Below are 27,338 nucleotides of genomic sequence, written 5' to 3' on the forward strand. Positions count from 1 at the left end.
GCAAAATTGTCAAAAATGTCAAACGTTCCTTATGCTGTAAGTAGCATGTGACATGTCAAACTAGGGGGTTTTCATGATTCTGAATCCATTCCAAGCATTCGTTTTGCACAAAAAAAACTCCTTGGGCTAAAAACGGCCATAGACATCATGACAAATGTGATGAGGTCAGCACAAATGTGATGAGGTCAGCACATTTTCGGCACATTTGGGCAAGTGGCTATGGCTGTTTTTTGCCCAAGGAGTGTATTTTGTGCAAAACTAATGCTTGGAATGGATTCAGAATCATGAAAACCCCCTAGTTTGACATGTCACATGCTACTTAAAGGAAAGTTTGACATTTGAATTGTACGAGTATTAGGTGGTGGCTAAATACGATAAAACTATTTGAAGTTGAAGTACAAAACTGCTTAGCAAAAAAATATATAAGCAAACTTTTATTTCTTAATGTTAGCAAGTGGACTCCCATGCCGGGGCAGACCAATTGATTGATGTCAGTCCCCTGCTCTCTCTCTTCATTTCCGATCTCCACTACTGCTATCAATAAAGGCTAAGAAAAGCACTGAAGAAATAACAGGCACAAACAAAATATCCTAATAAATAAATACAAATATGTTTAGCAGGGAACTCTTTTGAAAGCAAACTTATTCCTGCACATACACGGAGATTGAATTTTAAAGTATGTTTGACCTCAATTAAGTGGATAGCATTTTAGAGAGAAAAATTACTTTGGAGTCAGGTTTGACAATGTTTTTTTTTTATTGTAAGTATTGCATCTTCAACTTACACGGCTAGAATCCTCAACAGAGTGCATGTTTTACAAAGGATGGCCACAAGTTCAGAAACAACAGGGAGACTTCCCTTAGTGGGATTGCTTGGTTGAACTACATTGACCTCAAGGACCCGCTCATTCAATCTCCCATGGTGCTGCCCAAGACCCCAACATCGAATAAGGGTTCAAAAGAAATTGTGCATGTCCACTTTTTCCAAGTTAATTTCTTTACAAACTGCAAAGCTGGAAATGTTCATTATACTGTATATGAAGCCTTGACTAGATTGTATTCATATCCTTAACAGTAAACGGAGTAAAAAAAACAAAGAATCGCAATCATCAATGTGTGACTTCATTTTCTTGTTTCACATTGCAGCTTGGTGAGAAATAAGAAACCCTGTGCTTCAGTTTATAAGAAGCCCTGTGCTTCAGTATCTACCCGACTCAATTTGTAGTGTAAATTACAACCAATATTATAATCATTTTTTATAGAGTGGATGTCTACGGTATAATGTTTTCAATAGCAAAAGATTTCCAGTTTTGAACTTTGAAGAAAACCTTTGAGTGAACTGAATTGAATGAACTTAACATGAACCGAACCCTGTTTAACACAGACTGATCTGGGGCAAGGCGTACTCATGCACAGCCAGATAATACACGCACACACACACACACACACACACAGTCACAGTCACACACACATGCGCACACAATAGAAGTCAGACATTAAGTCTAATAGTATTTGCAAAAATATATACATGTTTCTTCTTAGCAGAAATTGCCGATATACAAGTTTTGTGAGCTTGTACAGCAGCTATTTTCTCTGAATCTTTGCCTCTTATTAAAAATGCCCGGAATAGGGACGGTAGGGTTCGTGTGGTTAAAAGTATTATTTGCAAGTACTATTTGACCAAACTCTTTGTTGTCAAACATGGGCTCTTTTTCCTCCTCAGCAGTGCAGATTCATAAAACTGACAGATCAAACAAAAGACACTGGGAGAAGATGAGAGATTAATAAATCGAGGGGGGCAGAGTAAATATAAACTGCCCCTCAGGGAGACCAGAGGACACCGTGGGTGTTTGAGGTGGTTTGGCGTTTTGTTTGAAGACAGAGCACCAAAGCGGTGACCTTCTGAGATAAATGCCAAGTCCAACAACCTCAACGTTAAGTTCCACCCCAGAGGTTATATGTCAAAATATACACCATAATGATCTACCTCTGAGACACACAAGGATTTGTTTTTCTTTTACTTCTTAAATCCTCAGGTGGAGGCCTTGTAAATGTAAGACACATGTTGTCAGCTAAAACATTAAGTCTAATAGAGACTACGATCCTCCTAATAGAGGAAAAGAGGACTTTAGACCCCTTTATTGGGTAGTAGCCGGCTCAGAATTTGCCAGTTAGACTTGGCTATTCATAAGCCTTGTCCAGAAATGCCCCCTAAGCCCGATTTATACTTTATCATATGACACTGTATAGCGAGCGTAAAATAGCTGATCAACAAGCCCACAACGCATCACAGATCCGCCACATTGAGCAAAATAGATCGCTATTTTTGGCACTTGACCCCGTCGTATAACAAAGTACAAATCCGTCAAAGCAGACTAGGTCAAGACACTTCAGAAGATTTAAGAAAAGAAGAGGACAGGTACACATGTGAGCACAAATCCGAAAGATGGGGGTCCGGCCATTTTGATTAAACCGATTATTGTCAAGTGGGCATCTGGACAAGGCTGTCAATTCCAAACAGTCGAGGCTCACCACTAGGAGCAGCTTAGGGGCCCATTACATTTCAAGTGTCTATCAAATAAAACATCAGAAAAAAGAAATAAAAAAAACATAACATGGCTACATAACTTTTCTTTTACCCCCCCCCCCCCCCCAAAAGAAAAGAAAAATAATAATAAAGAAAATAAATCAAGAAAAAAGGAAATCCATCACATATACAATTCTTAAAATTAGGAATGAGGAGATAGAATCAAGGAGAGAAGACGACAAAAATAATATAACTTATCTTTTTTTTTTTTCATGCTTTACTTTTTCTGAATAGGAATAAATATTTAAAATGAAAATCAATTCAGGGCGGTGTTTATTTTTCATCCTTTCTCTCAGTCTAAAATTATGTGGGGGGGGGGGGTACTCGGGTCGAAGTGCAATTTGAGGGTAACCTCAGTAACGCTTGCGGGGAAGGGGGGGGGGGGGAGTAGAGTCAGTGACCTCTTTAACACAGGCAATGACGTCATATGCCTCCACCCTTTTTTCTTTTCTTTTTTTTTTAAACTTAACTTAATTTTGGACGTTTTTTATAATTTTCCAAAAGGTTCAAATATTTTCAAAGATTCTACGATGTGACGCAATGTGAGTTGGTAGATTCAATATACTTTTAAAATAGGGAATAAGTGGTTAACTCCACAGATCACCAGAGGAATGCCATACAGCTTTTTCATTCATGTAAAATAAAAAGGAAATCCACAAAAATAAAATAAAGAAACATGTCTAATAAATAATAAAGTGTGCCAGGCAGACTCAGCATTCATGAACAGAAGTCTTTGAGCGTGGCCTGGATACAAAGTTGTTCTGATTTAGTTCTCTCTTTTTGTCTTGAAAAGTAACTGTTGTTTTTTTAGGGCAGCTACAGAGTTAGTAACTTTTGAACGTTTCAACCAGCAAAATGAACAAAGTAATACTGTTCATGCCACATCCACTGCCACTCTGGAGAAGATAAAATCTGTCCAAAAATATAATTTAAAATGCACAATAAACACAGGTCAAACAGCAACAGAGGCAAATAGTTCTATCCATGAGCTCTACCATTTCTCCTCCTTTTCAATTTCCTTTTTTTGTCTTGAATTTATTAAGCTATTTTTATATATGTACAAAAACAAGCAAGTCGAATTTGCTTTTTGGACGGTTACACACACACACACACACACACACACACACACACACACACACACACACACACACACGCACACACACGCACACACACACGCACACACACGCACAGCTATGTGTCTTTTGAGAGAGAAAGAAAAAAAGAAGTTCAAACTGCGGAGACAAAAACAATGATGAAGAGTTATTGCTTGTTACTGCTGGAAAGAGGATGGACATCTATTCCAAAGTCTATTGAACACATTTGCTTTTTTACTTCTTGGTTTTGTGCCGTTTGTCTATGGACAGCTCTAAAGTAGGCGAGTGCACGATAGCTTGTTTGTAGCTGCTTGTTGAGAAAGAAAAACAAAACAGAAAACGAAACACATTGCAATTTCCACTCTTTCGAAATGCACCGAGCATCCACAGATGATGGGAATGTATGTGGTTCAACCCCCTCCCCCCCACACTCCGATTTCTGTTTCTCGGATGGAAAGGGAAAGGGTCATGGCAGATTCGGTTGATTGCTCTCAATGTTTAGTTATTGATCTGCTTTCCCATTGGTTTGTTTCACAATAGCACCAATTCAAGTGTCCAAGTTGCTGCGGTGTCGAGCAGAGGTAATGAAAGACATAAGACAAGGTTTACGATATATTTAAAATAAAATAGGACACGTAAAAGGGGCCAAACTATTTTGATATGGCAAGTTAACCCACAGTTCGCCATTGTCCAAATTACACTTGTTCTTATTTCTTCAACCACTTAAACCCTATACTTAGTTGACCATATTACCAAGGGCTCTACCCTAGGCCCCCTCTTGTTTTCACTATACACCAAATATCTTCGCAGAAAACCGTCGATCTGCGAGTTCACAACGCGAGTTGTTGTACGCTTGTAGATCTGCCATTTTCTCAAAATGTCACATTAGGGATGCTAGGGTTCAAGTGGTGAATCCAATTCCAGCAGAAGACAGAGCTGACACGGGATCAGTTCAACACCCTCACACACAAACAGGGAGGAACACAGCGACCACAAATTATTACTGCATTATGGGAATCTAAGTATATTTTGGATCAAATCCAGGGGTAGCATGTCAAAGAAATGGTGGATGATTGTGTTGAAGGAAATGTCTGAAGGTAACGTTACGTCACCCTACAGAAAAAATATACTACCGTGTGTGTGTGTGTGGGTGTGTGTGTGTGTGTCTGTGTGTGTGTGTGTGTGTGTGTGTGTGTGTGTGTGTGTGTGTGTGTGTGTGTGTTTTTAATTCATACCCTTCAATAAAAGATGGGTTTAAAATCGAGATGATGATGCTGATCAGAGATTTTCATATCAACCCAGTCTATGATCTGATCTCTCTGTAAAATAAATATCGACTCTGAAAGCACTTTGCCGTCTCAGGATCATCAACTGCAATTTAGTTGTCTCTGTTTGGGTGGAGTGCTGGGTCCCTGGTGACGGTGCTGGCCCAGGGCTTCTGCTTGTAGAGGAGGTGGTGGAGCTCTGTGGGTGGAGCAGCGTACGGGGGAAAGGTGGAGCGAGGAGTTGGAGATGGGACGGGAAGTTGCCAACGACAGGCTGGAACGACATGGGAAAGCGACAACACCCCAGCTTGGGGCCATCATGGGCATCATCAGAGGTAACTGGATGGATAGGCGGGGCGGGCGGGCGTGATTTGGAGTGTGTGCGGTGTGGATCGAGGGGTGGGAAGGCGGGCCTCTAGGAGGAGAAGGCAAGTTTGACGCTGCAGGAGGAGTAGCCCTCGTCGCTGGCTACGCTCTGCAGGCTGCTGTGGTCGTCTAGGTCGCTGGTGCTGGCCGTGCTCACGCTGTCCATCTCTCCATGGGAGAACTCTGTGCTTTCCACGTCCACCTCGATCTCCTCTGCAGACAACAGGGGAAGGGGGTACACAATTTACCAACGTACAATAAACAAACATTATACTTTCTTATTGACCTTCTGCGGAGAGGTGAAAATGCCGTTCCCTAAGCTGCTACCATTAAGGATAACATTGCTGTTACGCAGAACCCTTACGTCCCCATATTTCTGTTTATGGTGGGGTGTTTTTGTTGTTGTAATGCACCACTTCATCGCACAAATAGCCGATCTACAAGCACAAAACACTTTGCGCTTTGTTGTGAGCTTGTAGATCTGCTATCTTTGCTAAATCTTTTAAAGAAAAGAACATTTGAAATTGAATTCCGTCTGTTGGTTTTAAATATAAAAAAGTAAGAAAAGCATTAACAATAGCTTGTGACTAAATCATACTCAAATAACATTGGATCCATTGGAGCACATTTCCTGAAAAGTAATGGGTTTGGACATTGAAAAAAATAAAAAAGGTTCCCACCTTTCCAAAAAGACTATTAACTAGAGCTGCTCACCTTGGTCAGAGTCAGAGGGCTCGGAGCAGAGGGTGGAGCCCACACTGTCCATGCGTATCCTCTCCCCCTCCACTGGGGCCCCACTGCCGCCCTTCAGCAGGTCCAGCTGACGCTGGAGGTGACGCTGCTCGCGCTCCAGGGAGTCCAGCTGGTACTGGCTCTTCCTGTCCGCGTCTTCAAGTTTCTGTCCAGAGGAAAGCGTTTGGGCGGGGGGCAGAAAGCAAAACTGTTAGGCCGGACGGCTGTTAGGCTTTTCATGTTGATGATACCATGACAAAATGCGCAATGAATCAGGTCACCATCGCAATTAAGAGACAGGTGTACTTGGTTGCATAACGGAAAATGAAAATTGTCCATCTACAAGTTCACAACATGCAAGCTTGTTGTAGATCTGCTATATTTGTTTTTTCTTTTTGACCATCTTCTTCACCTATAATGACATGCCCAAAATACAGACGGCCGGTTGATAGAGGTTAAAGAGACAGCAGAGAGTCCTATCCATTTCAAAGGCCTGAAACCCCAGCATCAGCATTCAGTCACCAATCCCCCATTGTGTCCTTTCAATCTTTCCAGCAAAAACAATGGCAACTTTCTTTACCTGCATTGTTAACAGCGTGGTAACTTCTATGCCAGACCCCCTTTGTTTACTACTAGTGTCTCTACACAACGGGTAGCAGCTAGAGCGCTGAATGACACAGCCACATGTCAAACCCCTCCTCGCACCGTGTCACGGCCGCCGCCAACAGCGATGAACACGACTCCCGGCGACCAGATGAAGAAGCCGTCCATAGCTGTTGTCATGACTCAAGTTGCAGCAGCAGCAGCAGAAGGGGGAGACACGCGGTAACAATTCAGGCTTTGTGCTTCTCCTGATTCTGTGATGTCAACCCAGTCACACACTTGGCTTTCCATGTGCAAGCTGCTCCATCTCACCCAGTCACATGCTTGTGTTTTTGTTTTTTAAATGGATGGGGAGAAGCATGAGGTACTGTAGACATCAGGCTGTCACACAGTGGTATGTGTGCGCCTCAGCACTAGGATATACCAAGGCAGTCAGTTAACAGTAACCAAGTGCTGTTGACTTTTGTCAATTTCACAGCTACTCCAGAGGTGGAAGGTGTATTCCACTGCTCATTTTGGAGGGTGAAAACGTTTGCCACTCGTCATTCTGGAGGTTTAACCACTTAAAGCCCTTTATACTTCATTGCATGACAAATAGAAAAAAAGGCCGATGTAGGCTAGAGAGATTGTTGTTTCTTTAGATCTTCTATTTTCAAAACCAAAACAACTGGGCTAGTTAGCTAGCTGAAACTATCAGGGAAGCTTAAAGCAAATATTCAATTAAAGTTGAATTCCGGATGAACCATTCTCTTACTATGTTATTATATCCAATAACGAGTGGTAGAAGTGAAAACTGTATTACATAACTCCAAACGGAGCACACCGGAGCTCAGAGCATGCACGCTAGGTCATAGTCTCATTTGCCTTTTTTACAGAAACCCCTTTTGGACAAAACACTGTGCATCGTATTTTGTCATTATGAAAGACGGATGTGTATGGGGAAAAAGCGCTTTCAAGCGATCAAAATAAGCAATTTAGCGCATGACCCAGCGTGCACGGTCAGAGCTCCGGTGGGCTCCGTTTGGAGTTATGTAATAAAAGTTTCACCTCTACCACTCGTTATTGGATATAATAACATCAGATTAAGGTAAGAAGATGGTTAAACCGGAATTGTCCTTTAAAGTGTTTACTTTGGTCAGACTTTTGATATCACATTTTTGTGCCCCCGTTACCTTAATGTGATTTTTGGCCTTGTTGAGCAGGCCCAACGTGGTATGCCGGTTGCAGTCTGGTCCCAGTGGTATGAGTGACTTCAACCGCTCCAAACACAGCCTCAGATGAGCTCGTCTGCAAAGAACAGGGGAGACGAAAGACAAGCGCACATGATCAGATGATGCAGTCACTCACAACATTATTAACCACATGAATCTGCTTGCAACGTGTTTGGTTGTGAGCTTGTTATGTAGATCGGATATTTTGGGCATTTGGTGTAGACGGGAAAAAAAGAAGCAGGCCTAGGATATAGAGACCTGGACTCTGGTCAATTAAGTATATTACACATTGTGATTTTACCAGGGGTTCATCATGAAGACATTAGCCCAAAACCAAATCTTATGCCTTGCTCATCAAGGGTCAGATTTCACCTTTCAGTCACAAATGTTGTGCTCTAAACCTCAGGATGAGCCTTTTCATTGCACGACCCTAATGGGACACACACAATTCCAGAGATGTCTGCGGAGACATCACACATTAGTCATGTCATGTTAAACCTTCCACAGATCCATTACCCTTCTAGTCAGTGGTACACATTCCACTCTACTTATAGTAGCCCGTCTCGTCTACGCTACAAAAATGAAGCCGTTTCAGCGGAGAGAGGGACAGGATAGGTACAACGGCATTTCCTGTACCCCCGCCCACCCGGGCTCCCACTCTCCATCATCTTGACAGTCCCTGTTATGTCCGTGACTGCAGACAGGGCCCGAGTACTATCTTCCCAGCTAATGGCCCAGAGTTGAGAGGTAAAGAGAGATAATTGAGGCCATAACACAATCAGCAGACCATTAGCAGGGCCTACTCTTTCAACCGACCACCACGGGACGCCGTCAGGAAGACAGTAGGACTCAAAGCAGTGGCCTGAGACCCAAGGCCACTCCCCCATTAAGGTGTGCTCCGAGGGCACATCCAGGAACCCACTAGACCCTCTGCTATGCTCTGCTGCTTTGACTACAGGCTGTCTAGATGTGTATTGGAGACATGTGAGTGCTGGCTGAGCAGGAGTGTGTGTGTGTGTGTGTGTGTGTGTGTGTGTGTGTGTGTTGGAGGAGGAGGGGAGGTTAAAGTTATGCATGGATAGTCCTGATAAGAACATGAGAGCAAGCTATTACCATCGTGAGAGTGTGTGTGTGTGTGTGTGTGTGTGTGTGTGTGTGTGTGTGTGTGTGTGTGTGTGTGTGTGTGTGTGTGTGTGTGTGTGTCCTGTTAAACTATGTGGAAAAACAAGTACCCTATGGGGAGGGTGTGTGTGCAGACAGTTACAGACAGTACAGACAGTTTTTTTGTGCCACCAGAAGTATTACGGGGACAGTCAGGAGATATGTTGTTCGGTGTGTGTGTGTTTATGTGTGTGTGTGTGTGTGTGTGTGTGTGTGTGTGTGTGTGTGTGTGTGTGTGTGTGTGTGTGTGTGTGTGTGTGTGCACACACGTGTGTGTGTGTGGGGGGGGGTTAACGGTGATAACTATCAGTCTGTCTCTGGTCGTCTGAGTGTGTAATCACTTCTATTCATGGGGCCGAATGGAGCCTACATTCAGTCTTTATCAGCGAGCAGTCCATCTATCTCTCCGCCTCTCTTATCCTAACCCTGCCACCAGCTCCTTATTACTGTGGCCCCGATCGACACGCACGTACGCAGATGACATGCCGCGATTAATCACACACACGCCTGTTGCATCGACGCAGGCTGGGACGGGGTGAGGTTCAGGACACACAGTAGCACAGAGCGGTGAGGCGACAGAACAGCTGACGCAAAACGCACACGTCGTACCCAGGGCTCATAATTGTACAACACACACACACCCTACTTAAACCTCTTTCAACCTGGTGTCTTGGGCATCTTGAAATTGGATTTAACCACTTAAACCCTCTGGAATTAGTCAACTGGACCTCACCTGAGTTGGCCCTGTACAAAAAAAAGTCAGACGATTTTGTAACTCTTTTTTCACCCGGTGCCAATTGCCTAAGCTGTAATCCTGAGAGCCCTGAACTGAGCTCATCATTCAATGCCTGAGGAGTGATCAGGCTGCTTCTTATCATCTGATAGGGGGGAGTTTCCCCGGTAGGACATGGCGCGTGGAAGAACATGTTATTCCAACCAGTTCCTTTCCCCTCCATTAGGCGCCCTGGCTGACTAGTACTGTATCTGACGTCACATCTGCAATTTTGGGCCAATGTTCCTCCAAGCATATGGATGCTGCGGTTAAACACAAGCTCAAATCATGTACAACACACAAACTACCATAACGCCAATCTATCTGAGATACACACACACACACACACACACACACACACACACACACCACGTGTACACACACGTACATGTCCTACTCCGGTGTGTACTTTTGACTGACGAGGCAGCTGACTAGGAGGAGGGCACAGCAGGACAGAGTCTGCAGACACGTCTGAACATGTCAGTCTGCCTAGTGCCTACATGCCTGGGCGTTGAGTGAACAAACTCCAGACAACAGGCCTACTACTCCTCACACACACACCACACCACACCACCACACATACACAACCAACCACCGCCTTCTTCACTCACTACTACTGCTGCTGCTTCACTCCCATGCAGATTAAAACTCTACAACCAGACCTCAGATAACCTCCACCAGGGCTGCAACTATTGATTGTTTCCTTAGGGATTTTCTATTAATTGAGTCTTAGACGTATACGTTTATTTTACATATCAGCAAATCAATGCAATAATAATTGACTGAATTGATTAGATACAGTACATTTTTGAGGAGAGTACCGTCCATGTCTCCAAAGCAACACTACGGAGTTGATGAGAGAACCCATAACAGTGCTTAGGGTAGACTCAGGCCTTCATTAGTCCATGTGGTGCGGGCTGTGAATCCTTTTCAGCTGAGTAAGCGTGAAAACCACCAACACCCTTCCACGCCCTTGGTGACGGCGATGGTGACGGCGATGGTGACGGCGATGGTGACGACGGCAGACAGTGCTACGGTTTCTTCAGTCTGCCGCGTTCTGTTGACAATGTCTGTCCTCCTCCCGTACAAATGCTATAGTTTACTGCGGGATGGTAGCCTTCAAAACTGCCACACACACACTGTGCTTCTGGAGTGGGCACGGTCGATAGGCAGGCCTAATCTCTTGTCTGCATTACAAGTGGTTCTGCAGAATGTTATGATGTAAGAGCGAGGGCACAGCACAATGGTAATCATCAGGCAGGGCGGAGTGAGAGAGGGAGAATGAATAAGACAAGATGGTACTGTACGTCCATTACCAAGAACATCAGTCCAACATGGGAGTCTGTGCGAACATCATGACCCACAACAGGCCACGTTGACCAGTTAAATGTCACTGACAAGGCCCTTTCCAACTGGTGTTGTTCGCCAGAGAGGTCAAATGTCCCAATGCCTGAACATGCTTATCATTTAGACCATGGGCCAAAGACTTTAAGCTTTTTGCAGCTTACAGTACAAATGGCTTGTGAGCTTAAATATCTGCATTCTGCAGCCAGAACCTCCTTCAGCCAGAACCTCCCTCACAGCGGAGGAGGTACCATGGCCATAGATTCTGGACGGGAACTCCTTTGGGGGGGGGGGGGGGGGGGGGGGGGGGGGGGGTTACCCTTCAAGACGGGAACCCTAGTCTAGTCTGTTAGCAGCCGCAGGTTAACTCATTCAATGACTGCCAGAGGTTATGGATGCTATCTAAGGTGAGGTTCACTAAAAGACGTGACACCACAGGCCAGTGGGCTATGTCAGAGAGAGGAAGTTAGCATGGCTAGCCTAGCAATTCATTCAGCAGGGGCAAGCTGGGATAAAACAAGTGTTCCAGCCAGTCACAGCTCATTGTCATTAATAAGGCTTATTGATCAGCTACAAATAGAACGCAGGCTAATGTTAGTCAGTGGCTATCAGCATTAGTCATTCCCGTTGCTTCTCACTTACCTTGTCCAGAACCAATGAATGGCGTTTAATTAGCATTACTTTAGCGTGAATGGGGGACTCTCTGTGTGAGGCTGATTACATAACACATGGCCAGTTGCTACCAGGCAGACGTATGCTCTGAATTGTCACGCACAACAGGGGACCTCAAATCCCCTGCTGCAATAAAGCAAGAGAAACAAATAGGCCTAAATTTAACTCGTATTTACTAGGGAAGGATCCAGAGAGAGAGAGAGAGAAGGGGAAAATAATACCATACTGTTTTTACAGCCGAATGGGGAGAGCATCTGTTTAAATCCCACCCCGTTTCTGGCAATAAGTGTGTTTATTTTGATGGTCACTGTTGTATTTACAAATGTCGTCACATTCATAGCAAAAAAACATGGTGACCGGAACTACGTCATTTTGGGCAAGTCTCCGCTAGCTTAACCACTTTAACCCTCTATATTTAGAATTAACTTGGCGCTATACTTGGTTCACTCTTTTTTCTCCTCTACACCAAATCTCTTTGCTGTGTAGATCTTTGCCTATTATGCTCCCTCAGAATAGGGAGTGCTAGGGGTTTTTAAGTGAATTTATGGAATCTTTTTCAACTTTGCAAACATTATTATTAATTTGCACCTGAACTGGCACGTATTTCACATGTAATAATAGGCTGTGTGTAAACATGTGATTGCGCTAGAAAATGTTGGACAGACAGACCGACAAGAGTGGCTTATACAAGCAGCGTGGTCACAGCAATGGCTGGCAGGCTCTCCTCGCTCACAGCCAGCCTTCCCTTTCCTCCTGAGACAATGTGACGCTTCCACTCCTCGTGTGTGTGTGTGTGTGTGTGTGTGTGTGTGTGTGTGTGTGTGTGTGTGTGTGTGTGTGTGTGTGTGTGTGTGTGCATGCGTGTGTTCCTGTGGCCTCTGTGTTCCCGACAGGCCCAGATGGGTACACAGGCGGGCAGCTCTGCTGTGTGAGCAAGCAGCCAGCTAACCCTGGGTCACTGCGCCAAACCTTTTCTTCCCCACTCCTGATATCCATCTACCCCCCACCGCCATCACATCCACCCCGGATAACCACAGGTGTCTCTCTCTCTCTCCGTCATACACCAGCTATGCCATGCTAGGATCCGTTCACCCTGCCTGCCATCAAAGTAAAATGGAGCTCTTTTCAAAGCCGCATTTTGAAGCCCACCCCTTTTTGTTGTAAGGCAGGCCTGCCTCACCCAGCTCTTGCGTATATATGCATGCTCTTACTCTCTATTCAGTATATGTGGAGGAGGACACAATCCTGCTCGCCCACTCCCCCTCTCTGCTTTCCATTTGGACGCCCTGTACAGTTTGGAGGTTTAGAGCACTAGAGAGGGAGAGAGATGAATACTGCTGACAACATCCTAAAAGGAAAGCCCAGCTGTATACGTAGCTCAGACACAGGTAACTTTGCATGAGCGTAGAAGAATGACAGGTGTAAACGTTCTGATGCGGCCATGGACATGCTTGCACTGCTACTGCTGTAGCTGACTCACTCACGCATAGTGTGGCCTTTAGTTTTTACAGAAGTGGGCAAAAAACCACCCTGTGATTGCTTATGTGCAATAATGACGTTTTAGAATCTTATGACTAAATCTCATGACTCAAACTTAACATTGATTTGTGCTTAAAGAGAAATAGGAAGTTAATAGATGAAATACTGTACTGCTCTCAAAAGCCTTGCATGGATAAAACCTTGCATGGTTACGGCTGTGCTGAAAAATCTCCAATAGTTTCCGCACAATTTTTTATTCAAATTCCCTTGGAACTGACACGGTTAGTCAGTGTGAAAACTGGAAGGAAAAGCTATGGCTTGCCCTAGATTCCCAACTTGTGGATAAGTAAATAATGAATGACTTCTCAGGCCATCCAAGATGTCTGACATAATTACTGGATGGGCTCTTAAAGGTCAGATTTAACTGACCAATACACTTACTCTTCAGCAAAACCCTGCGTTCTCAAATGCCTTTAACACATGTACACTCGCACAAGCACACACATGCAATCCCACCCCCCGTTTGACCTACTTTTAATCCACATGAGAGAGAGAGGGGAAATATGACCCTTCACCCACTTATCACACTAATTACATATCACCAACCACTGTTCCAACCACTGTAAATCTACTAAACTGACATGTAGAAGGAAATTAAGATAGCGTTGCATTAGCAATTTACCGACCAAGGAAGAAATCACACAGGACTTCTCGACTTGGCAAGGATGAAGCCCAATTTATGCCCCACCGTATGGCGGCGAAAGTAGCCAATCTATAAGCTTACGGCGCATCACGGAAGCAATGACTTGTGAGCTTATAGATCGGCTATTTTCGGCACGCGACACCATTGTATGATGGAATATATATCAGGCTTATGAGAGGGTATTACTTTTCTCTTCCCTTCTCCCTACTTTGCAGTGTCAAGGCTCATTTGAGGCAACCGCAAATCATAATTCACCGCAATAACTGGAGCTATTACAGTGGCCCATGTAATACAAAGCTCCATTTAAACGAGTCCAAGGCCCCTTCCATCGAGCACGGCATCCAATCAGCAGTGAATTATCTCACTAGGAAGAGGAGAGCAATCCAATCACACAAGAAAAATAAACAGAAGGGACGGTTTCCTTTTCCGTGATTTGAGTGTATTTGTTTTCAAAAGAGGCTAAGTCCATAATTCTGATGCTAAAAATAATAAAAGCAAAGCAGTGTTTGCCTTAGCTCAGGGGCCTGGGGACATAACATGTAGCCACACCCCAGATCAGAGAGAATGAAAGTGCACGTGAGCCCGTGGCACACTGATCTATACTCTGCAGATGGCCACATACAATATACATGTAGAGAGCCGGGCCCAGCCCACTACTCACCATATAACTGTATGTCTTTCATATCAACTACTCTGTGTTGTCATGTACGTGTGCCTTCAATGCATTCATACATACATACATACATACATATATATACATATGGTGCACTGTACTCCACGCACAAACGCACGCACGCTCGCACACACATGCACGCACGGGCGGCTTGGGAGTATTACACATGCATGCACAGACACATGCACAACATGGACATGCAACATGGCAAACAACGGTTCTCTGTATTTGCTCACCATCTTTGTTTACTGGTTGGCTAAGTTAACACAAAGGCAAGGGTTGTTTTTTTCCCTCGTAAGGATGGACCATGGGCCATGATTCCCTGCTTTTCTCCTTTCTTTCTTTCTGTCCCTCTTTTACACAGGGGCCCTTCTGGCTCCCTCTCGCGCTCTTTCTCTCTCTCACATGACTGCTATGGGTTTGTAGCCTTGGTCACATGGATCTTCATACAGACAGTACAGTAGCACCTGACTGAATAAGGGGTTGTTATTGAAAATAAAACTACCACACTCTCTAGGCTGACTGCTGGAATAGTCATCAAACAGCTAAATAATAGCCTGGTTGCAAAGCTGGACTTTACCATATGTGCCTCAAAAACAACCATAAATAGGTTACAATCGTGTAGGAAAGGACTGCAGTTAGAAACCTGCAGTTAGAAATCTGGGATGAGGAATGGTCCAGCTATGGCTAGCAAAAACAAAATTGGAGAAAGCAATCAAACCAGTCCTTGAAAAACCACATCGTACGCCGTCCTCTGAAGTGAGTACATGCACTCATAAACATGCGTCTATGGTTGACACATGATGTATGAATGCTAGCATAATGTCATCAACAGCCACTGGACAACATGTCCAAGATGTTCTCATTGCTCATGGAAAAATTAAATTCATGCACTGGGTGATGAATTCAAATGACAGCCTGTGTTATCGGGGCAAAGGTAAACAAATTAGGGCTTTTCTTCAATGTCTTTACATTGAAGAAAATTGGTCACAGTCATATTTTGCCCGATGGTGACGTGCTAACTAATCCGTCACGTTTCTCGGCTCCCATACATTCTCTCTGTGGCGTGCGCGCGCACGCACGCACGCACGCACACGCACACACACACACACACACACACACACACACACACACACACACACACACACACACACACACACACACACACACACACACACACACACACCTAAACTGCTGCTGTGGACTTCTCTCCAATGAAAGACCAATGCATTTCTCTTCTCCTTTATGAAACATGGACAGATGGGATAGATGGAGAGGGAGAGAGAGGACTTCTGTCTGTTCGTAATCTGCCCAGAAACTAGCCTTGGGAGCCGACACAGATGAGTGATCTGGGCTGGGTTACACTAGGCCAGCCAATGGCCAATGTCCTAGTGATCCTTTTCACCAGCTGATCTCTACAGAAGATTTTCTATTCAAATGAAGAAGGAAGAAAAAAACTGAACTAACTGAACTAAGCCTGTTGTCGGTTTCTCTGCCAGTTTGATGAGGAAAGTCTCTTCAAGCAAATTCAACCATTAAGCGGTGGAACCCCAGTTGTGTCACCCTTACCGATCAGCCAGGTGGACAAAACACCAAGGGAGACCAGGAAATGGGACCAGGAAATGGGAAAGACAGCCTGCCAGGAGAAACTCAATCTAAACAACACCCACGTGAACGCTGCCTTGGCTTGTGTTTGTAGCATGGTGCCCCACACCTGCTGCCCCACCAGTACAATCAACCATTGACTGAGCGTACTGATGGCTAATTGTTACATTTGACAAACACAGTTGTGGAATGTGAGGAATGCTCACTTTCTCCTGCAGGCTGTAGGCTGTAGGCTGTAGCCCCCCCCAAAACATAAACAACAAACAAAACATAAATGTGTAATAAAGTGTGTGTGTGTGTGTGTGTGTGTGTGTGTGTGTGTGTGTGTGTGTGTGTGTGTGTGTGTGTGTGTGTGTGTGTGTGTGTGTGTGTGTGTGTGTGTGTGTGTGTGTGTGTGTGCGCGCGCGCGCGCACATCATTCTGAATCTAAACCTTATACTTCATTGCAAGTTGAAAAGTGAAAATAGTCTACAATCTACAAGCTTGTAAAAAAAAAAGAAAACACTTTTCAACTATAATGCCATGCCAAAAATAGGTGTGCCAGACTTGTGGTTAATTATTCTCAAAGCTGTTATTTCCTTTTTAGATTCACAATTCACTTGAATTGTGTTCTCAATCCTTTCCAAAGACTCAAATGCTGCTAAGAGAGTCCCACCTTCCTGTGACTGGCTGCGGACGGACGGGAACGCCGCCGGCGGGATTGTTTAGTCTAGGATCGCCACTGGAACTCGCTTGGAAAAACATCAGCGAGATGCGGGATTTGAAACCACACTGAAAGTGTAGGAGCTACTATAATAACAGACTAATGGGAGGCTGTAGACCCAAAAAGAAAAGGGGGAAAAAATCTATGTGTGATCATAGGGGAACCCCTCTTGCAGCCAATCCCCATGCGGAAGGCTGGTAAATAAAGTGCACCACGGACGGACGGCAGTCATTACTGGGCAGACTGACACCGCCCGCCGTCACGCCAACACACTGACGCCATGCCAAGCCACTGAGAGGCATCTGCAACGATGCATAGCAACAGTGAAGAAGAGGGAGAGGGATGGGGGGATGCATAGGAAACCAGAAGATCATCAGACAGAGAAGAAGAAAGATGACTGGTTAGCTTGAGAGAGAGAAAAAAAAGCTGAAAAACCAAGCCACACACACACACACACACACACACACACACACACACACACACACACACCAGGCTGACTAGGAGGGGGTGGGGTGGGGGGTCCTGCCAGCTGTGCGGTATGTGTAGCAGAGCCAAGGGAGAATGGGGATGAAACCCATCACTGACACATGGATTAGTTCACACGTGCACACTGCCTTTTAATCTGCTCCACTGACAAAGGCTTCACTCTCGGAGGGAGAAGGGGAGAGAGAGAGAGAGAGAGAAGTGAAAGAGGTAGAGATCACATGCCTTTAGTTGGGTTGTCCAAGACATTGTTTTTCTATTTCAACGGCGCACGCACACACACGATTCCAATGCCCTTCTATGCTCAAAATCAAGTGTCTCCACTTCCATTCATTCATTCATCCATCCATCCATCCATCCATCCATCCATCCATCCATCCATCCATCCGACCAGCTGCTGACCTGCACCACCCACTTCTCCCCTTGCTTGGTCCTGGCCTAGGTCAGGACGAGAGAAGCTTTGGATTAAACTGCAATATGGCAGCATGGCTCCTAAAACAGGCCTGGTGCAAAGCGAGGGCCATTCAGCCAGATGTTGGCTGCTCTGTGCGAGGTGTGTGTGGGATGAGGGTGGGGGGGTTTCAGTGCCCCTTCAGACCACATCCTCTCCACAGCCATGTCGCTGTGCAGAGAGGCTTTGGTACGTCCAATGGGGATCGTAATCCAAACATAGCCCACACTACATCCTTTTCCCACAAACACACAAATGCAGAGACACTCACAGTCACACAGTCACATACACACACACACACACACACACACACACACACACACACACACACACACACAGTATGCGTGCAAACTCAACAAGGTTAGGTTAAGTTGATTTAAACAATTTTAACTAAAGTTATTCCATGTACTATTCCTCCAAATACATTATACACAGTATATGTTGTGCTTCTACATTTTAGACAATATTTCCGTTCGTCCACAGCCTGCATTCAAGGAGAGAAAGACATGAGATAGTCGGGAAGATCTGCACTCTCATTGGTGAGTTGCTAACATCATGGGGCACCGGGATTGGTCAAAAGCGTGTGGTGTTTTCCCCATTTTCCCCGGCTGTGAGGCTAAAAATAGACAGTTAGATTTAGCCCAAATGAATATGCTGTGCGTCGTTTTCCCCCCAATAAGCATTTTTCTTTCTTTCTTTCTTTCCTCACTTCTTCTGCCTTTATTTAGGTGTGGATATAGTTCAACGTGGCCACTAAATGACTAAGCAGCATGACTAACTACCAAGCGAAGGAACATAGGAGCATTCCATCCTGGAACGCAATGTAACAACAGCATGTCAGTACACTTATGCTAGCGTGGGCTTATCAACAAGTCTGCCCCACCGCCGCTACCGTTAATGGCAAAACGTCGCGTAGGAGGACGGGCCGAAGGGTTGTTATTGCAGGGTGAGAGACCAGAAAGAACACAGGAGGAGTCTTGATACTTTTCCTCCTCGTGCTTAAACTTCATGGCCTCTCTCTCTCATTCAAAACAACACACCGTTGCTATTTTTGGTCCTTCAAATTAAACAAGCCCGTTGAGTCTAACACCTTGGGCTCCGACCTGCTGACTAAGCCTGTATGCCCGCCGCCCGGCCCTGTTAGTTTGCCAACACGTTGTCCTTTCACGGAATGCGGTGAGGATGCAGTTTACTGTATAAGGGCACAACAAGGAGGTGGCAAGATAACCAGAGTCAAAGGGTCAGATGATCCAGGGGCAGAGAGACCCATCAGTACAATCCTCAGTGTTGATTAAAGTCTGAGAGAGTACAAATCAACTCAATGAACCCTGGGAGCTTCGCTGCGCAGTCGGGGGGTTATGGGTGACCTGTGTGGACGCCAAAAAAAGGTAAACTAGGATCCTCTGGGGTGTTCCTAACGCTGTTTTTTGGAAGACACAGTCGTTTAACCCTGAAATGTGTGCGAGTGGTAAATCAGTTGTTAGAAGAAATGTATCTTTGGTATAAAAGCCAGTGACCTACTTTCACTAACAGCAGCAATTATTACCACAATCACCAGCATTTGAGCGGGGCTCTGGTGTTAATTATATACCACCCTGGTACTGGTTTACCCAATGTAGATCACTGTGTTAATTACAGGTTAGATTGTCCCCTGTGCACCACAAACTGACACACTGGGAGAGCGTATTATCAGGTTTGTGTGCCACTCAAGGCTCTCCTGAGTCATGTGTGTTCGACCTATCCCTCCTCTCATCCCATCAGCCTGTCAATGACTTCCTCCTGCTCCGTCACCGTCGTCGGTCAAACTGAAACACTGGGCAGGCTAGCAGGGGCGTGGGCGGACTGGCGCTGGACAACACCATGCAGGGGAAACGTGCCCCGAGTAGCACGTGTGTATACTCCATCAGAGCTCTGGCTGGGCTCACCAGACCAAAGATCAAGTCCCCTAAGCCGCTTTCCCGAGCTAAGAAAAGCTTACAAGTCGTCACGTTGGAGGAGAACAAATGGTGCCGGTTTTAGGCCCTGCAGCGAAGCCTCAGAATAGGCCACGCTCACTGGGCAGACAACGGAGAGGCTGCATCAGCAGCAGCAGCAGCACATCCAGAACACATGGAGCTGGGGCTTTATAAAAGTGTGGCTACTCATCCCTGAAGGCCTAAAACAGAGGTATTAAGTTTATAGGAAGAATGAGAAAAGAATGGCGAGGCTTACTCTAAAACAACATACCACTTAAAACTATTGGGACACCTTGCTCTTACAAAACCCTTTTTTTTCCTCCTCAGGGTTTTATTTACTAATAATGAATTAATTTCTTCACTTCCTTTCAGACCTATTACCTTACAGCTGGATATATTGAGCAAAGAAGGATGTAAAAATGTTCATTGTATCATGGATATCAAACTATCTTGTTAACTGAAGGTCATTACAATTGTTGTGAATAACACCAGTTAAAAACACTCATGACTCTATTAGTCAAGATGGGTCCCCCACCACATTTGACAGCCCACTCACGTACCGTAATGTAGTGGTGTTCTGTAGGCTGCATCTAAGTGGAACGGTTTGCGTGTGTTTTGCACTTTTTGTAAGGGGAAATAGTTTTTGGAAAGAAAAACAAAAAACTGGCGGGCGAGAACACCCACACACCGATCCAATGTCGAATGTAAATGAGGCGTGACCATCTTCCTTTATCCCAGGCCACCGACACAGAACAAAAAAATACTAAGTGGGGCGGCCCTCAAGGTTGCTCTTCGCGTGCCACCTTAACCACATTAACTCTAGCATCCCCGTTTTGGGGCGGATCGTTACAGGTGAAAACCTCAGGTTTTCAGTTTTTTTGAGCTTGTTTCGTAAATATGGCTTGGAGGTATCCGTGTTAATATTCCACAGAGAGCCCACGCTGAAAGGTGTTTGGCACAGTTTACACAAACTCAGCTTTTTAAAGGACAGAGTGGAAAAACTAATATTGCATATGTGACCGTGCCATGGGCAGCAAAATCTGTCACAGTCTTTATTATGGATGCAGTATTGATAAACAATATGAAAATTAATACGTGGGTAGGTTGATGACCGTTGACTCCTTTTGATGTTATTCTAGGGAGTAAAAAGCCTGTCATATCGATTAACCCTAAACAGAGACTTTTTATTATTATTATTATTATTGTCTCTCTTTTATCTACACCCGTGGTTTCCTGTCTTTCTGCACTGACATACCACGTACCGTAATGTAGTGGTGTTCTGTAGGCTGCATCTAAGTGGAACGGTTTGCGTGTGTTTTGCACTTTTTGTAAGGGGAAATAGTTTTTGGAAAGAAAAACAAAAAACTGGCGGGCGAGAACACCCACACACCGATCCAATGTCGAATGTAAATGAGGCGTGACCATCTTCCTTTATCCCAGGCCACCGACACAGAACAAAAAAATACTAAGTGGGGCGGCCCTCAAGGTTGCTCTTCGCGTGCCACCTTAACCACATTAACTCTAGCATCCCCGTTTTGGGGCGGATCGTTACAGGTGAAAACCTCAGGTTTTCAGTTTTTTTTAGCTTGTTTCGTAAATATGGCTTGGAGGTATCCGTGTTAATATTCCACAGAGAGCCCACGCTGAAAGGTGTTTGGCACAGTTTACACAAACTCAGCTTTTTAAAGGACAGAGTGGAAAAACTAATATTGCATATGTGACCGTGCCATGGGCAGCAAAATCTGTCACGGTCTTTATTATGGATGCAGTATTGATAAACAATATGAAAATTAATACGTGGGTAGGTTGATGACCGTTGACTCCTTTTGATGTTATTCTAGGGAGTAAAAAGCCTGTCATATCGATTAACCCTAAACAGAGACTTTTTATTATTATTATTATTATTGTCTCTCTTTTATCTACACCCGTGGTTTCCTGTCTTTCTGCACTGACATACCGGTATCTAAAATAAGACCTAAGAAAAATGGAAAAAGTTATCGGCGCACCAGCGTGTAATTCCCTCATCCTGTGTTATACAACTCAGCCTCAACATGACTAAACCACAACTGGCCTTAGCTGGGGCATAATGTGAGCAAATCCACCATTTGACACATTTCAAACAACAATGACTTATTGAGAGGACAGGGTGATGAAAGGGGTTGTTTAGAATAGCAACATTATATATAGTGGCAGAACACAATTCTGTTATATCTGTTCCCACAGTCCAGTTTTACGCTCACAGAGTTAAACTAACAATGAGGATTTTACCGTGTACTGTTAAACCTAACAGTGTAATTTAGTGGTGACATGTGGCAGTAAAATGGGTTTGTTATGCGGAGCGTTGATCAAAGTGGCAGGGCCACGGCGTTATCTTTGGTGGGCTACATGCACTATGCGAGCATCTGGAATGTGAGTTTTTGCAAAAAACCCTTTCATCCGAGTCCTGTGGTCTTGCCCCGTCACGACTCCAGCTCTTTGCAGAGAGGTTATCTGGTCCTGCGGTAGCTGCGGAAGGCGAGGCCTTCACAGCCGCAACGAGATGTGAGGGTCTGATAAAAGTGTTGCAGAGGCCCCTGCCAGACTGGGCCGTAAATGGGCCGCCGCCTCCAATTTACAGCACTAGAGGAGTCTGCTGCGATGGAAAGACGGGGCTGCTCCACTCCACAATTACACAGTCAAATCCTATGGGTTCATTTTGACTCTTAAGAGTGTACATTTGTGCACTCTCAAGAGTTACAAATGGATAAATTAACACTGTGGATTTTACCGTGTATGGCGTAAGCCTCACACACTTGACTGCACAACTATGCCTGACACATATAGCTTACAGCGGGACATGTGCTTAACCCATTTTGGGCGGAAGCCGGGAAGCCCTTTTGGTGTTAGCATTATGTTATGCTTTAGCTATTGAAATATAGCAGATCTACAAGCTCATAGCGCTACGAGCTTGTAGGTCTGCTATTTTTTTTAAATCGAAGAACGACTGACATAGAAACATAGCTTTTTCAGAAAACTGTCATTTTCAAACAGACATTTTTAGAATCTGATCTCAGGTCAAAATGGGTTAAAGGGGAATTGGATTAACTGCTGGCAAGAAAAGAAAAAGTGGGGATTATAAGTGATTTCGACCTAAAGTGTGCCTCATTTTTATTTTATTTTATAAATACAAATAAAGATGGATTTTCTATTTCTCTCTTTCTTTGTTAATAAAACATGTGATTGGGCTGGAACTGAAATCCTAACAACTAGGGATGAACCGAGCAACCGACAGCAAAGTTCTCGACCGATGCCGGCGTTTAAAATAACAATTTGGCTGGATAGTCAATGTCGATACACACATACATTTGCCAATATAAAGATGGCAAGTATGGAATCAGCAAGGCAAGTATCTGCCGATTAATCAATGCAACCCTACAAACAGCAACTCCAGACTCAAGGTGTTCAGCTGAACAAACTAAAGGACAAGGACCTCATCATGACTTGTGCAGTGTTGCACAGAACAGCATGTTCCAGGCCAGCGCCTCCGTGAGCACACCAAGCACGGATCACTTTATCTCTGCCACATCCCACACATGGTGGTGTCACATGGGGTGGCACGGAGGAACACTGACGAAGCAACCTGTGTGGGTGATGCTGCACTGTTGCTATCTGTATGGACCAGTTGGGCTTCCGGCTGGCCTCATGGGGGGGAAAAGCAAGGCAACGTATACTAGCATCACAATCATGACGCATGAACTCTGTGTTGGACTATATTTAACCACAGTAACGCTAGCATCCATATTCTGGGCATGTCACAATAGGCAAACCTTCACCGAAAGCTTGTAGACCTTTTTTTTTGTGTAGAGGAGAAAAAGGAGAGGACTAAGTATAGACCCCTGCCCTGGGGTACACCGGGGTCAACAAAGTATATTGGTTTTAAGCAATAGTTAACACATTGTACCCCACATGCTTGGAGATAATGAAATGGAAGGCGTTTTTTTTATTTACCATAAATCCTGAAAGTCTAGCTGTTCTTATTTATGGTCTGGAAGTGAACCCTCTCACAGCACAATTGTCTTGTGAAACAACAAAGCCAAAACACAGACGACTAGTGCCCAATGTGGGCGGTGGAATCACAATCTGATAAGGGCTTCTACTTAAGAAACCACCATCTTTTGTCTCCACGGAAGAAGCAGTGGCTGGCAAACCATCACCATCACAATGAAAAATCCAAGTACTTTGACGTTCAGGTGAAACCTATGAAAAGCAAGCATCTAGTTGGGGCGGGGCAACTCCTCCTCCCCCCCCCCCCCCCCCCTTACACACACACACACACACACACACTCCAAAGACATCTTTACATTTCAACAAGCACTGAACTTTGGTCTTCAGTTTCAGCCCTGCCTACACGCACCCTTGCCTTGTCCATGTAACTCAAAGCCCTTAGCAACCACACTGTTGCATAAACCCATGCAGAGCTGTGACTCAGGAGTGTTAGAGAGACAGAAAGAGAAATGCCCTTAGCTGACTGGAACTAGGTCGCCCTTTACTTTTGTTTTTAATGACCTGTTGAAGAGGAAATGCTTGCTTGTGGACACTGGCTAAAACCTAGCAAAGTAAGAGTACGATTTGAGGAACTGGTTATGTGTGTGTGTGTGTGTGTGTGTGTGTGTGCATACAGTGTACTCAAATGAAGTAACGTAAAAGTGGAAGGCCAACTGAACTCACCTATTCTTCTCCAGCTCATTATGTGTGGACCTGCAACAATAGAAAGTAGAGAACATGTAAACACGTTTCAGCCTGGCAGTGTAAATGTATCCCAAGTTTCCAAAATGTATCAACATTTTTCAAAAATAACCGACCTACAAGCCCACACACATCCCATCGAGATGCATTGTAGATCAACTATTTTCGAATGGACGTGTAAAATAGGGCATAAGTGGTTCATAACAGCCTAGGCTAGACTTGCATTGCATGTTCAGGTCTATTCACTCTTGGAGCCTCATTCTGCACAGCCTGGCTAATATACATATAAGCTGTACAAACAAAGCCCAATAGAGACGCACTGAATTGGCTTTGCCTCGTTTCAATGGATTTATTAATTAATCCCAAATGAGACAAAGTCAGGGCCAAGTGCAGTGCAGCCTTCGCACAAATGCTAACAAACTCCCCAGTCCCACCCTCCCCACATGACTGTCAGGCCTGCAAAGTTGCACTACAAAGCCTTGACTACAGCACAACAGATCTCTGTGTGTGTGTGTGTGTGTGTGTCACACACACACACACACACACACACACACACACACACACACACACACACACACGTGGTGCACTAACATAGTACATACACTGGTGGGTAAGTGTGAGTGCACACACGGTAGCCAGGGTTCAGTGCTCTGTTAATAATGTAAAGTGAATCAGCTGGCCCCTAAGAGCTTCTTTGTGTGGAAACACACTGAAGGGACACAGGCCCTCCTCCTGATACATAAACGGCTGGGTTCCTTCCTAGCCACATAAAGTGCACTGCACCACGGGGACAGGCTTAGGGGGAGGGACCAATTTATCCTGGGTCATGTGATCATCAATTCTCCTTATTGGGGATTTATGTCCCCCACTCTCTCTTTTCTCATCTTGTATTAACATGACAGCCTGTTGTGCTGTTAGCAGGGGCACAGGAAATATGGTGACGGTAGTGGTGCAAGGGTCGGGGGTAGGTAGCCCCAAAACAAAAGTAAACAAATTAAAATGTTTTGGTTCCTTACTTCTTTGGTTCCTTCCCTCTTTGGTTCCTTACAAAATAAAAATAAATAAAAAAGCTTGTGAGATTAGTCTACATGGGAGTTGTCACCACATAAGAAAGGAGGCTTTTTGTCTTCAATTATTTATACCAATAAAAACACCACATGTCTCTGTTAGAATACATTACAGTACTTGTAGTAGGGTATGCAAGACTGGGTATCAACTCAACTGTGACAGTACATTTAATTGAACATGACAAGGTCTATGGCCTAAGAGAACTAGCAGCTATCACAAGGAAATCATGTACCTAACTAATAAGCTGGCCTGCGCCATTACCAGAAAACCCACAACTGCCGTTAGCGTTCACGTGCATGTGTTTGACAGGTCGCAGCTCACATATTCTACTGTGTGGCAGCTCCCCCTGTAATACTTGTGCTCTGAATAGGCCAACCACACAACAGAATCAATGTATCTTATATTCATCTAAATGTGTCACCCAACCTTTTTTCCTTGGAGCCCAACTTCTTACATCTGACACAACACACCATGTTAAGAGTGTGTAGATAAAAAACACAAGGGCTTTCACTAGTCAGGTTTTCACATGACCAATTTTGTGCAATGTAGGACTACCTCCAAATAGACAAGACCTCACGCCCTCCCTGCGATATTTGGTGACTCTCAAGGGGGTCCCGGGCCTCAGGTTGGGAACCACTGATCTAAGCTACTTCATCTGTATGACAGCCGCCCCCCCCCCCCACACACACACACACACACACACACACCCTCCTCGCATGCTCTCTCTCTCGTGAAGCTACCATTACTCTGAATCAGTGGCATCTCTTAGCCCAGCCCCCCACTACAGCCAACAGTGAAGCACCACACACAATGTCTTTATATTCTCCAGCAGAACCCACTCCGAAAATTCAATCTAAGTCGCCTTGATTTTATATGCTCTTTTATCATTGTAAATGTAAACCCGTTACCCACCTCCCATATCATCTATCAACACGTCAGAATCTCAATGACAATATAAACAACACTGAATTGTTCCGCAAGCATGCTTGTGTATGGGCATGCACGCACCGACACTCACACGCGCTCGCACACACACAGGCAGCAGGTCAATGAGATAAAGGCGACCCCGCTGTAAACAGTAGGTGAAAGGACAGACTGAGATAAGCCCATCACTTTAAGCCTCGGCATGTCACAAAGGAGGTGGCCTCACCTGGAGCAAGCCTGGACCTATATCTGATCGTGACTGTTGCCATGCAGAACTAGGCAACGTGAGTGAGTGAGCGTGCTGCGCTGATGAGTAATGCACGGTTCCTGTTTGTGGCCTGTTCCTACATTAATATTAAAAAGCTCTGAGAGACAGAGGAGGCAAGGCTTCCATTTGATACATAGTTGTCAATGGGAAGATTCATGTAAGCACCATAGTGGCATGTGAAATCACAATGCATCGTATCGGCTGATTTATGCATGGTCAAGTCGAGAGACGAAAATAGCCAATCTCCCAGATCAGAACGTGTCGCCCTCGCATACAAGCTTGTAGATCGGCTATTTCAGCACGCAACTCTGGCTTTATCAGAGGAGATTCTTGGCTGCTGTCCCTGTTCCCCCAATGCACATGTCTCCCATCAGATTGTTCTGTATTTTACAAGAGGGAGACTGATGTGGCAACATCTGATTTGTTAATCATGCTGGATGCACAATCCAAGAATAATTCAACTCCACTTTTTTCAATGTTTCAGAATAATGAAAC

General features: G+C 44.8%; 1 protein-coding gene across 4 annotated transcripts in view; it reads right to left on the bottom strand.

The window, feature by feature from the left end:
* Positions 1-737: 737 nt before the first annotated feature.
* mxi1 (max interactor 1, dimerization protein) overlaps positions 738-27,338 on the bottom strand; it is a 31,365-nt gene continuing 4,764 nt past the window's right edge. For 2 of the 4 annotated variants that reach the window (XM_079499651.1, XM_079499653.1), the window contains exons 3-7: positions 25,600-25,626; positions 24,566-24,595; positions 7,819-7,933; positions 6,026-6,209; positions 738-5,524 (exon numbers count right to left, since the gene is read on the bottom strand). In XM_079499651.1, the coding sequence (XP_079355777.1) occupies positions 5,361-5,524; positions 6,026-6,209; positions 7,819-7,933; positions 24,566-24,595; positions 25,600-25,626 (520 nt within the window). In that variant the 3' untranslated portion in view covers positions 738-5,360. The remainder of the gene's footprint in view (positions 5,525-6,025; positions 6,210-7,818; positions 7,934-24,565; positions 24,596-25,599; positions 25,627-27,338) is intronic. The other 2 variants (XM_079499652.1, XM_079499654.1) reach the window with 1 other exon arrangement.

Source organism: Electrona antarctica (assembly GCF_951216825.1).
Source record: "Electrona antarctica genome assembly, chromosome: 4".
Taxonomy (NCBI): Eukaryota; Metazoa; Chordata; class Actinopteri; order Myctophiformes; family Myctophidae; genus Electrona; species Electrona antarctica.